The sequence below is a fragment of the Elephas maximus genome, chromosome 1 (genome assembly GCF_024166365.1).
Source record: "Elephas maximus indicus isolate mEleMax1 chromosome 1, mEleMax1 primary haplotype, whole genome shotgun sequence".
Lineage (NCBI taxonomy): Eukaryota > Metazoa > Chordata > Mammalia > Proboscidea > Elephantidae > Elephas > Elephas maximus.
Genome location: NC_064819.1, coordinates 88,331,379 through 88,345,300, shown reverse-complemented (window position 1 = coordinate 88,345,300; position 13,922 = coordinate 88,331,379). Strand labels below are relative to the sequence as shown.

Sequence of the window (13,922 nt, the reverse complement as noted above, 5' to 3'; positions counted from 1 at the left end):
GAAGCAATGCAACTAAAATTCACACTTCAATTTCTATAAAGCAATAACAATTAAAAGTTTGTAATATTTAGTTCCAGTAATTTTTTTTTTAACTTTTACTGAGCTTCAAGTGAACGTTTACAAATCAAGTCAGACTGTCACATACACCTTACTCCGTACTCCCACTTGCTCTCCCCCTAATGAGTCAGCCCTTCCAGTCTCTCCTTTCATGACAATTTTGCCAGCTTCCAACTCTCTCTATCCTCCCATCCCCCCTCCAGACAGGAGATGCCAACACAGTCTCAAGTGTCCACATGATACAAATAGCTCACTCTTCATCAGCATCTCTCTCCTACCCACTGTCCAGTCCCTTCCATGTCTGATGAGTTGTCTTCGGGAATGGTTCCTGTCCTGGGCCAACAGAAGGTTTGGGGACCATGATCGCCAGGATTCCTCTAGTCTCAGTCAGACCATTAAGTGTGGTCTTTTTGTGAGAATTTGGGGTCTGCATCCCACTGATCTCCTGCTCCCTCAGGGGTTCTCTGTTGTGCTCCCTGTTAGGGCAGTCATCGATTGTGGCCGGGCACCAACTAGTTCTTCTGGTCTCAGGATGATGTAAGTCTCTGGTTCATGTGGCCCTTTCTGTCTCTTGGGCTCACAGTTATTGTGTGACCTTGGTGTTCTTCATTCTCCTTTGATCCAGGAAGTTCCAGTAATTTTTAAAGACATAAGCCAGTAAGAGCAGAGTTTGTTTCTCTTTGTACATCACTCCAAGCTCCTTTTCCTACTTCCCTGTCCCCCAAATGGCCCCCAGTTGAAATTCCCCAAGAGGCCATGCTTTTCCTTTTCACATCTAACCCCCCCCCACGTAATAACGTGACACTATCTCCAAAGTAGTTTTAGCAATTAACACCTCCATCAACTTTCTATAAGAGTTCTCCTAGATCTATACACTTACCTAACTTGGTATTGCTCTGACAACAAGTATTAGTGTGAAATATTAGCACATTGTAGTTTTAATTTATTTTTTCCATTTTATTAAAAATATTTGATTTTTATTCACTTGTTGATTGACCATGTTGGGCTTGTTCATGAACTTTTGCTCATTTTCATTTGAGTCATTTTCTTTTTCCTATTGATTTGTAGGAATTATTTGTATCTTCAGAATACTATTCTAAATCTTGTCACTTATGGGGGTAACAAACATTCTATCTTATTCTGTACTTGATTTTTCACTTTTTATAGTTTTCTTTGTTGTACAAATATTCTAATGTAATTTGTGGAATTTGTTAAAATAAGTCTTTTCCTTTATGACAAAGACATTTTTTGTCTTTTGTAAAGAAATTATTTCCTATTCCAAGGGTATAAAGATGTCCTTGAGGTAACTTTTAAAAGTTTTGATTTTAATATTTAAATCTTTGATGTACCTGGAATTGATTTTTGGATATGGAGTTAGGTAGGTTTCAATCAATTTGTTTTTCTTTCTTCAATGTGGATAACTAATTGTTCCAGTACAATTTACGGATTTAGAATTACTGTGTATGTGAGAATCTTTCCTGGGCCCTCTCTTCTCTTCCACTGGTCTACCTGACCATCCCTGTGTTAATACAACCAGAAAAAAAAAAAAAATCACCAAACATGTTGCAGTCAATTCCGACTCATAGTGACCCTATAGGACAAAGTAGAATTGCCTCACAGGGTTTCTAAGGAACGGCAGGTAGATTTGAACAGCCAACCTTTTGGTTGGTAGCCAAGCTCTTAACCCCTATGCCACCAGGACTCCTTTACATTGGTAGTTATTAAAAATTATATTTTCACTCTTTGTTTTTCTGGTGTGTAGAAATAAATTTTATATTTGAGCCAAGAAATTTGCTCAATTATTTTGTTTTTCTAATGCTTTTTCTGTTGGTTTTTGGAGATTTTCCTATGTAGTCAAATATATCTTCCAGGATTAAGAAAAAAAAAAATTTTTTTTCCTCTAGTCAAATTTCTGTAGATTTCTTTTACTTTCCTTGTCTTAGTGCACGGACATTGGGCTTCAACAAAATTAAAAAAGTGTTTTGCCCTGCAGAAGAACCCTCTTCCTCCCCCCCCCAATAAAAAATAAAAAGGCAAGCCCCAGGAGGTTGGGGAAAATATTTGTAACACTACTATATCTGAAAAAAGACTGAATCCAGAATATATTGATAGATATATAGATATACACACATAATCATATATGCCTTACAACTCAATAATATAAAGACCTACGATCCACTTAAAAATGGGCAAAGGATTTGAACACTTCACAAATGAAGATACAGAAACAGATCATAAGCCCATGAAAAGATGCTCAACCTCATTAATCATTAAGGAAATGCAAATTAAAACCATATTTATACACCACTGTACACATATTTTATCAAGCCAAAAATTAAAAATACTGACAATACCAAGTGTTTGTGTGAATGTGGAGCACCTGGGACTCTTAGGCACTGCTGCATATTATTATGAAATGTAAAATGGAACAAACACTTACAAAATTAGTCTGATAATTCTTTTAAAAATTAAACAAACACCTACCATATAAACCCAGCTATTCTAGGCCTTAAAAAGGAGCCCTGGTGGCATAGTGGTTAAGCACTCAGTTACTAACCCAAAGGTCAGCGGTTTGAGTCTACCAGCAGCTCTGTGGTAGAAAAATGTGGTCATCTGCTTCTGTAAAGATTCATAGTCTTAGAGATCCTGTGGGGCAGTCCTTCTCTGTCATATAGGGTCACTGTGAGTCAGAATCTTCTTGATGGCAATGAGTGTTTGGTATTCCAGTCCTAAGGATTTATTTAAAAAAAAAAAATCAAAACATATGTCAACAAAATGACTTGTACACAATTATTCATAAAAAGCTTTATTTATAATAGCCTCAAACCAGAAACAACCCAATTGTTCACAAACCACTGGGTAAATAAACAAAATATGATATATTTGTATAATGGAATACAATTTAGCAAGAAAAGAGAACCCAACTGTAAATCGATCTCAAACACATTATGCTCAGCAAAAGAAGCTTGACACCAAAGAGTGAATATAATTTCACTAATATAAAATCCTGGAAAAGGCAAACTAATATATAGTGGCAGAAAACAGGTTAGCAGTTTTGGGGGCAAGGAAAGAGGAAGGAAGGACCAAAAAAAAGAAGCAAGAATCTTTAGGAGGTAATGAAAATGTTCAGTATCTTGATTATGAGTGGTGGTTTAATCAGCATACATAATCGCCAGTGGCACGATGGTTAAGAGCTTGGCTGCTAGCCAAAAGGTCAGTAATTTAAATCCACCAGCCTCTGGCTCCTTGGAAACCCTATGGGGCAGTTCCACTCTGTCCTATAGAGTGTCTCTGAGTCAGAATGACTCCCCAACAGTGGGTTTGGGTTTTTGGGTTTATAGAATGTAAATGGATGCAATATGCTATATGTAAATTTTGCCATAATAAAGTTGATGAAAATGCAAAACAGAGAAAAAAAAGTTGTATTCAAAATAAAATTTATATTTCATTAAAAATTGAAAGTTTGTGGAAACCAGTTATAAGGCTGTTCCAATGGACCAGTCCAACATAATGTTTGTCTGGACCAAAAAGATGACAATAGAAATAAAAGATATAATCAATAGTGCTGATTGATTGGATGAAAGCATTGAGTAAATGGGAATATTCAAGGATCTGACTTCAACAAAAGGTGGACAGAAGATTTACTGAGATGAGAAATTTGGGATGAACAAATAAATGAAAAAGGGAACAAAGAACAAATTGAGAAACTGCCCATGATAACTCCATCATTGAGGTGTGTGACTTCTTAAGATTAATCTGCCAATTTTTGCAGGCATTTCATTCCTTTTCGATAGGTAATCTCTGAATGACATATTTGGTTGAATAAAGACTTCCTTTATAAATAGTGCATCTTATTTATCTGAGGGTGTTGGTGAGGCTCCAAGAATATTTTCCCTCTTAAACCTAGCTCCCCCCACATGTCTGTCAGTTTCTTGTACTGTGGGGATTGTGTGTTGCTGTGATGCTGGAAGTTATGCCACCAGTATTCAAATAGCAGTAGGGTTATCCATGGTGGACAGGTTTCAGCTGAGCTTCCAGACTAAGACAGACCAGGAAGAAGGATCCGGTGGTCTACTTCTTAAAAGAATTAGCCAGTAAAAACCTTATGAATAGCAGTGGAACATTGTCTGATATAGTGCAGAAAGATAAGCCCTCAGGTTGGAAGGCACTCAAAATATGACCGGGAAGAGCTGCCTCCTCAAAGTAGAGTCGACCTAAATGACTTGGATGGAGTCAAGCTTTTGGGGCCTTCATTTGGTGATGTGGCACAGCTCAAAATGAGAAGAAACGCCTGCAAACAAATTAATAATTGGAATATGGAATGTACAAAGTAAGAATCCAGGAAAATTGGAGATCACCAAAAATGAAATGAAACACATAAAGATTGATATCCTAGGCATTAGAGAGCTGAAATGGATGACCATTGGTCATTTTGAATAGGACATCACATATGGTCTACTATGCTGGAAATAACAACTTGAAGAGGAATGGTGTTGCATTCATGTCAAAAAGAACATTTCAAGATCTATCCTGAAGTACAACCGTGTCAGTGATAGGATAATATCCATAAGCCTACAAGGAAGACCAGTTAATACAACTATTATTCAAATTTACCCACCAACCACTAAGGCCAAAGATGAAGAAATTGAAGATTTTTACCAACTTCTGCAGTCTGAAATTGATCAAACATACAATCAGGATGCACTGATAATTACTGATGATTGGAATGTGAAAGTTGGAAACAAAGAAGGATCTGTAGTTGGAAAATATAGCCTTGGTGGTAGAAACGATATGGGAGATCGCATGATTGAATTTTGCAAGACCAATGACTTCTTCATTGCAAATCCTTTTGCACCAATATAAATAGCAACTACACACGTGGACCACGCCAGATGGAATACACAGGAATCAAGTTGACTACATTTGTGGAAAGAAAAGAGGGAAAAGCTCAATATCATCCATCAGAAAAAGGCCAGGGGCTGACTGTGGATTAGACCATCAATTACTCATAAGCAAGTTCAAGTTGAAACTGAAGAAAATCAGAGCAAGTCCACAAGAGCCAAAATATGACCTTGAGTATATCCCACCTGAATTTAGAGACCATCTCAAGAATGGATTTGATGCACTGAACACTAATGACCAAAGACCAGACAAGTTGTGGAATGCCATGAAGGACATCATACAGGAAGAAAGCAAGAGGTCATTAAAAAGACAGGAAAGAAAGAAAAGACCTAAATGGATGTCAAAAGAGACTCTGAAATTTGCTCTTGAACTTCGAGTAGCTAAAGCAAAAGGAAAAAAAATGATGAAGTCAAAGAGCTGAATAGAAGATTTCAAAGAGCAGCTCAAGAGCAGCTCAAAGACCTGGAGATAGAAAACCTAAAGGGAAGAACATGCTAAGCATTTCTCAAGCTGAGAGAACTGAAGGAAAAATTCAAGCCTTGAGTTGCAATACTGAAGGTTTATATAGACAAAATTATGAATGATGCAGGAAGCGTCGAAAGAAGATGGGAGGATTACACAGAGTCACTCTACAAAAAGAATGGTCAATGTTCAAACATTTCAGGAGGTAGCCTATGATCAAGAACTGATGATTCTGAAGGAAGAAGCCCTAGCTTCACTGAAGACATTGGAGAAAAACAAATACCAGTTGAGATGTTTCAACACACGGATGCAGCACTGAGAGTCTCACTTGTCTATGCCAAGATATTTGGAAGAGAGCTACCTGGCCAAGTGACTGGAAGACATCCATATTTGGGCCCATTCCAAAGAAAGGTGATCCAACACAGTATGGAAATTACCAAATAATATCATTAATATCACACAAAAATAAAATTTTTCTGAAGGTAATGAAAAAATGTCAGCAGAAATACACTGACTGGGAACTGCCAGAAATTCAAGCTGGATTCAAAAGAAGGCTTGGAATGAAGGGCATCATTGCTGATGTCAGATGGATTTTGGATGAAAGCAGAGAATATCAGAAAGGTGTTTACCCGTGTTTTATTGACTACGCAAGGGCATTTGACTGTGTGGGTCATAACAAATTATGGATAACTTTGTGAAGAATGGGAATTCCAGAATACTTAATTGTGCTCTTTAGGAATCTGTACATAGATCAAGAGGCAGTTGTTCGAACAGAACAAGGGGATACTGCATGGTTTAAAGTCAGGAAAGGTGTGCGTCAGGGTTGTACCTTTCACCATACCTATTCGATCTGTATGCTGAGCAAATAATCTGAGAAGCTGGACTATGTGAAGAAGAACAGGGCATCAGGATTGGAGGAAGACTTATTAATAACCTGCATTATGCAGATGACACAGCTTGCTTGCTGAAAGTGAAGAGGACTTGAAGCACTTATTGATGAAGATCAAAGACCACAGACTGCAGTATGAGTTGTGCCTCAACATAAAGAAAACAAAAATCTTCACAACTGGACCAGTAAGCAACATCATGATAAATGGAGTAAAGATTGAGGCTGTCAAGGATTTCATTTTACTTGGATCCACAATCAACACGCTTGGAAGCAGCAGTCAAGAAATCAAAAGATGCATTGCATTGGATAAATCTGCTGCAAAAGACCTTTGTAAAGTGTTGAAAAGCAAAGATGTCATCTTGAAGACTAAGGTGCACCTGACCCAAGCCATGGTGTTTTCAGTTGCCTCTTATATGTGCGAAAGCTGGACAATAAACAAGGAAGATCAAAGAATTGATGCCTTTGAATTGCGGTGTTGGTGAAGAGTATTGAATACACCATGGACTGCCAAAAGAATGAACAAATCCGTCCTGGATGCAGTACAACCAGAATGCTCCTTAGAAGCAAGGATGGCAAGACTATGTCTCACATACTTTGGACATGTTATCAGGAGGGATCAGTCCCTGGAAAAGGATATCATGCTTGGTAAAATAGAGCATCAGTGAAAAAGAAGCCCCTCAACAAGATGGATTGACACAGTGGCTGCAACAATGGGCTCGAGCACAGCAACAATTGTGAGGATGGCTCAGGACTGGGCAGTGTTTCATTCTGTTGTGCATAGGGTGACTATGAGTTGGAACCAACTTGATGGCACCTAACAACAGCAACACCAAAACTAGCTCAAAATTATCTCACTCAAATAAACAGGAAATTCTACGATGTTAATTATCTCTGTTTAGTATCATTTTTTCTCTTTCCTTTGAGAATTTCAAAATTCCTTTTGCTGGAAAAAACACTCTATGTAATTAAAATTTAATATTAACGCATTCCAAGGAATTTTTCCTCTTTTAAAAGAGATAAAGCAGAGGATCGTTGTGCACCCAGGGAGGTGCAAGGATGTATGGAACACATACAGGTGATGGGATAAGAAAGAAAAGGGAATTCTACTACCACGCGTGTGTTCTAAGGAGCTTATCATACATGTGCACAAATAAGTGTATGGAGTAAGAAGTTCATCAAAGTATTGTTTAGAATAATGACAACAGAAATGAAAACATTCTAAACAGGTGTAATATGACATACAGCCAGTGCAATAATTTTATATTTTCAACTAGAAACATGCTTATGACATTATTTTGGAACAAATAAGTTTAGTAATCATTACGTACAGTGAGATTACTTTGCAATATAATATTTACATAGGCATGTGTATGAATAGAAAAATATCTAGAAGGGCATTCATAAGTAGCACACTATCAATTGCAATGGATTTATTTTTTACTTTTAATTATGTCTTTGTTTAGCTCCATTTTGGAATTTTATGCAAATAACATGTAACCTCTTTACATTTTACATACATATATATATCTAGTATATGTGTGTGTAAATATTATATATATATAATGCACATGTAAAGAAAGGAATGGTTGTTTACCAAGTTCCAGGCCTGTAAAATATGGGTCTAATTTTTTGTCATCAATTCCAACCGTAGACTGGAAGAAAAGAAATGTATGACCAAACATTTATGTTACAGACAGATCCATTAATTTAAAAAATGCTGTATTAAAAATAACCCTCCATTACTCAACAATTGCTCATTCCCATTGTTATTAGAGCACATAGTTTAATTTATCTCAGTGAATAAACCTTGAAAACATTTAGGGAAATGTAATTAGATACAAAGGGCAAATATTATATGATTCCACACATAGAAAATATCTAGAGTAGGAAAATACATAGAGATAAAAGCTTATTAATGGTCGCCAGGAGCTGGGAGGAGTCCTAGTGGCACTGTGGTTAAGAGCTGGGCTGCTAACCAAAAGGTTGGCAGTTCAAATCCACCAGCCCTTCCTTGGAAGCCCTATGGGGCAGTTCTGCTCTGTCCTATAAGGTCACTCTGAATCAAAACCAACTCAATAGCAACAGGCTTTTGGTTGGGGCTGGGAGGAGGAGGGAATGGGGAATTATTGTTTAAGGAGTGAGGAGTTTCTATCTGGAGTGCTAAAAAAATTTTGGAAATAGAGGTGATGGTTGTACAACATCATGAATAATGTAGTTAATATCACTGAATTGTACATTGGAAAATGATTAAAACAGCAATTTTTGTTATATATAGTCTACCACAATAAATTTATTATTTTTTTAATTGAAGGCAGTGGTTTAATTTTGTCTTTTTATGAATTATGAGGCTTTTTTGAAGGAATTTGTAGCATTACCCAAAAATGAGTCAGATCTTAACATACACAAGACTTGTGACTCATTATCTTACACAATCATAGGTTTGATCTCTTCATGTACTACTCATTGTTGTACTTTATGGACTCAGGAGGTAACCCCCACCCCAACTCTGCAAAAACATCTCCTCAAACTGTTCTACAGATCAGGAGAGGAAATGAATTAGTATATAAGTTTCCATTAATGGAAAAGCACATATCTGATAGTTATCTCATTAATAGATTATAATAGTATATGCTTGTTTTTATAGCTGATGCACACACACTCATATCTGGGTAAAACAAAAATTTGCAATGAATAGAGGTAAATAAACAAGCTTTGAGTCAGAGAAATATTAGTTTGAATCACAGATTTACCACTTTTTATTTGAGAAATCTCAAGAAAATGAATTCTTCTCTCCTAAATTTTGTGTCCTCATGGGTGAAATAGTGACAATATGGCATAGCAAGAAGAATTATTTGCTAGGGTTAAAAGTAAACGTATAAGAATACCTGGCATTTAAAAAAAAATTGTGGAAATAGCTATTATAGTACTTAATAGGAAAGGAAACTTAATACGGATAGGGAACTAGGAGGCCCACTAAAAATCACATGCATGCATTGTGCATATACTCACACATTAACACAGTCATCCTTACCTGAACCTATTGTCAAAACCAACTATAAATTATGCTAGCCAGCCCCCAAACTAATTGCATTTTCCCTTTTGTTTCAGACAAATTCCCAAAAGATGTCTTAAAGAGACATCTTAATTAGAGGCAGAAGGTCCAACATCCTTAAGAGCATAACATCTTTAATTTAGGAAAAATGAGATTTTGAGAAGAAAAGAAAAAATGGAAGAAGAGTTCTGGGGAGAAATAGATTCATCCCTTTAAAGATCTAAAACATATTAACAATGTCTTTTATTCACATGGTTCTTTAGAGTTTAAAAATGGCTTTTAAACCCATCTTTCTCTGAACAAATTCTTCTTTTGACAGCACCTTCCTCAGAGCTGCCTTCATGGCTTCATTCCGTAAACTGTAGATGACTGGATTGAGCGTTGGAGGTATCACAGTATAGAATATGGAGAACATGAGGTCCATAGCTGATAGGGAATCAAAGGGTGGCCTTAGAAACTCAAAGCTTACAGCTGAGAGGAAGAAAGTAACCACAAATAGATGAGGTAGACAGGTGGAGAAGACCTTGGTCCGTGCCTCAGCTGATGGAATTCTCAGTACTGTGGAGAAGATGTGGATGTAGGAAAGCACAATGGAGATCAAGCAGATAAATGCTGTGGAGGTTGTGAATGCAGCCACTGCCATCTCATTAATGAAATCGTAAGAGCAGGATAGTTTCAGCATCTGAGGAACATCACAGAAGAACTGATGTATGACTCGGTCCCCACAGAGAGGTATGGAGAAATTAATGGCTGTGTGCATAAGACCAGAAAGGCCCCCAGCAACCCACACAGCTATCACTGCACGTCTACAAGCACTGGGATCCATAACGACCTCGTAGAGTAGTGGTTGACAGATGGCCACATACCGGTCATAAGACATCACTGTGAGGATGGCCACTTCGGATGAGGCCAGAGCTATGAAAAATAAAACTTGAAGAATGCACTGACCAAGGGAGATGTAACCATTGTCCGTAAGTGAGTTTGCAATGGACTGGGGGACAGTGACAGAGATGAAGCAGACATCCAGAAGCGAGAGGTGCTTCAAGAAGTAATACATGGGGGAATGGAGATGATGGTCCAAGGTAATGATGGTGATAATGAGCAGATTGCCTGTCAAGGCCAGGAGGTATGTCACCAAAAATAGCAGTGCATGTAAAATCTGAAACTTACGGTCATCAGAAAACCCCATGAGGAGGAATCCACTCATTGAGGTCAAGTTGGCCTTGATCATTTTGAAGACAGCAAGTATGATTCTGTTTAGGAAGCCAAGGAATTGTAGGGAAAGAGCATATGATACTTAATATACACCTATGTCGAGTAACTCAGTGTCCTCCGTGTTCAGTTCAGGAAAATCTTTAACCATTTATTCAAAGCATTGCTGCTATTAGTTGACATCAAGTTGATTCAGACTCATGGCAACTCCATGCGGAGTAGAACTGCTCCATAGGGTATTCAAGGCTATGGCTTTTCAGAAGCAGATGACCAGGTCTGTCTTTCCAGGCACTGCTGGGTTGGTTCAAACCACCTACCTTTCTGCTAGTAGTTGAGCACTTAACTATTCAACAACATTGCATAGATTAAAAAAAGTAATGATAATTTTCTGGATCAGAGTTTGGATTGTCAAAGGTAGAAAAATTAACAGAGATGATAAAATCTTTACTCTCAAGTAACTCAGTGAAAATGATTCTGATATACCAGTATAATTACTTCTTATGCATAGTAATTTAGTAGTACACTGGAGTCCTTGGGTGGCACAAAGAGTTAAGTGCTCCACTACTAAACGAAAGGTTGGCAGTTAGAACTGCCTAGAGGCACCTGGGAAGACAGGCCTAGCAATGTTCTTCCGAGAGGTCACAGCCTTGAATACCCTGTGGAGTGAAGTTCTACTCTGAACAAATGGAGATGCCATGAGTTGGAATCGACCCAAAGGCAACTGGAAAAAAAAAAAAAAAAAAGAGTATTACCTTAAGTATTGCCCTGATGTAATACCTTTGGTTTGCACTAAAACTTCCTTTGCTAACCATCTAAGTTAAGTCTTTGATAAACCAAAACCCACTGTTGCCGAGTTGATTCCGACTCATAGCAACCCTAAAGGATAGAGTAGAATTGCCAGATAGAGTTTCCAAGGAGTGCCTGGAGGATTCAAACTGCTGACCTCTTGGTTAGCAGCCATAACACTTAACCACTACGCCACCAGGGTTTTCAGCAGTCTGAAACTACCTTTTAAATGAATCTAGGAACAGAGTCCAGGCAAACCTAGGGAAGGTGTTTAAGATAAGGATAATCATATTCCTTGCCTTTAAAAGATTTTTTTTTTTTTTTAACATTTTTAAAAGATGAAGTTTGGTTGGTGTAGACTTTTTAGAGCAAGCTTGAGGAGTGAAACAAGTCTCAAACTGGTAACATGTAGATGTCACTGAAACTTCAGGGAACAACTTGTAAATGATAATTTGTTATCCTCAGAGAACATCATTTAATTTTCAAGACACTTGAAATGACTTTGGGTTGGACATTTTCAATCAAATTTATTTTTAGCAAATAATAAAATTTTCTAAAATGTCTTTAATTCCTACTGTGTGATAGGCAGAATGCTAGGTAATGGAGTAAACAAGAATAAACAATTCTTTATTCCTTTTCTCTAGGAGTTGAAATACGTTAGTGGGTGCCCTTTCCTCAAAGTAAACCAACCAACGAAACAAAAAAACTTAATAACAGATGTAACAAAATTGTTAGGGAGGTTGGTGGGTGCTACTATAGAATCATAGAGTCACTCTGTGTATCAGAATCACTTGCTGATTTTTTCTTCTTTTTTTAAAAATCTGTGAATCTGTTGAGAAGTCAATTAGTATTGTTTTCACTATGTTTCTTGACAGCAAAGACTATGCCTTCATCTTTTCTGTTCATTCCTCTACCTTTGACAATTGTATCTAACGTACAAAACCAAAAAACCAAACCAGTTGCCAATCTGTCAATTATAACTCATGGAAACCCCCTGCGTGTTGGACCAGAACTGTGTTCCACAAGGCTTTCAGTGGCTGAATTTTCTGAAGTATATAGCTAGGTCTTTTTTTTGAGTTACCTCTGAATGTGTGTGAACCCCCATTCTTAACCATTTGCACCATCCTTAACTATTTGCACCGTCTAACATATAAGCACTAAGAAAATATGTGTTTAACTGAGTATATACACAACTGATTTCAATTCTATACAGACAAATAAAAATAGTTATCAAGTAATTTTGAGTTACTCCATTAGATCTTATGGTTTGTTCCACTTATTCACATCTTAACAATGGAAGCCAGGGGGCCTGGTTAAAGTGCTAGGCTGCTTGCTAACCTAAAGGTCAGGGGTTTGAACCCGCCTGGTGCTCAATGGAGAAAGATGTGTCAGGCTGCTTCCGTAAAGATCTACAATCTTGGAAACCCTATGCGGCAGTTCCACTCTGTCCTATAGGGTCATTATGTTGTGTTTTTTTTTTTTTTTTTTTTTTTGCTAAAGAATAGGAAAAGGCTGAAGACCTCTTGAGCTAGCAATTCTGTTTTTGCTATAATTTATTTTGAGAACTCACAGAAACTAATGTTTTAGGAGAACCATTTTCTCCAGAAGGAACAGTACCAGGACTGGAAGAGCCCTTAATCTAGCCCCATGGTCCCAGCCCCCTGCTTTACTAAGTGTAACAGCAGGGTTTAGAGGGAGGCAACGCTTCTTTTCTTCAAAGAGCTTCCATAGCCTTCTTGCCCCTACCCCTTTCCTGTTCCTCCTGTAAGCATAACTTAATCCCCATGGCTGACAAGTCTAATGCTTGGTTTATCTTGCTCCCAGTATTAGATAATAGCTTTGGAACTTAAAAGAAATATCTGAAAGCAATTGAATTGTGTTTAAAAATGTATTGTTACTAGATTGAAAATCAAGAGCATTACTTATATTTTCCATTTATAATACACATTATTAGTGTAATTTAGACAAAAAATATCCATCCTTTAGCCTTTATATTAAAGTTTCTTCGTAAGAGGAGGAAGGAGGAAGTAAACCACAGGAAAAAGCCTACACACACACACACACACACACACGCACACACACACTTCTGCTCTCAGCAGTTCCCATCAATATATTTTGATTTTTATTATTTTAATTTCACTCTTTGCAAATTGTATTTATGCATCACTTCTCAAATGGGAAGGTAGGGAACCCTATTTCTATGGAGATATAATTAATATCATTAATACCTGCATTTCACCCCACTGATAATTCTTTATCTTAGAGTAGAACTAACGTTTTTTTGAAAGTATGGTGTCTTCTCTGTACATTATTTGCTTTCAAAACAGATTTTTTTCTTCCTTCACTAACCATGTATTTGCAAATTTATTTTATCCTGTAAAATATTTCTACACCTTGTCCCCTATTTTTGAGCTCCCATTTGTTGAAACATTGTATTTTCCTGAAAGTAGATCTCCTGCTTTCAATAAGACTCTCTCTAATTTATCACAGAAGCTGTTCAGAAAGTACAGCACTCATTAAGCGGCTTCCTCACTGCTCTCCTCTTGTTTCCTGGAGGCGGCA

General features: G+C 37.3%; 1 protein-coding gene across 1 annotated transcript; it reads right to left on the bottom strand.

Annotated features, from left to right (window-relative positions):
- Positions 1–9,621: 9,621 nt before the first annotated feature.
- On the bottom strand, positions 9,622–10,593 carry LOC126075338 (olfactory receptor 14J1). Its single transcript, XM_049882941.1, has one exon. The coding sequence runs from the start codon at positions 10,591–10,593 to the stop codon at positions 9,622–9,624; it is 972 nt and encodes a 323-aa protein (XP_049738898.1).
- Between the last annotated feature and the right edge of the window lie 3,329 nt (positions 10,594–13,922).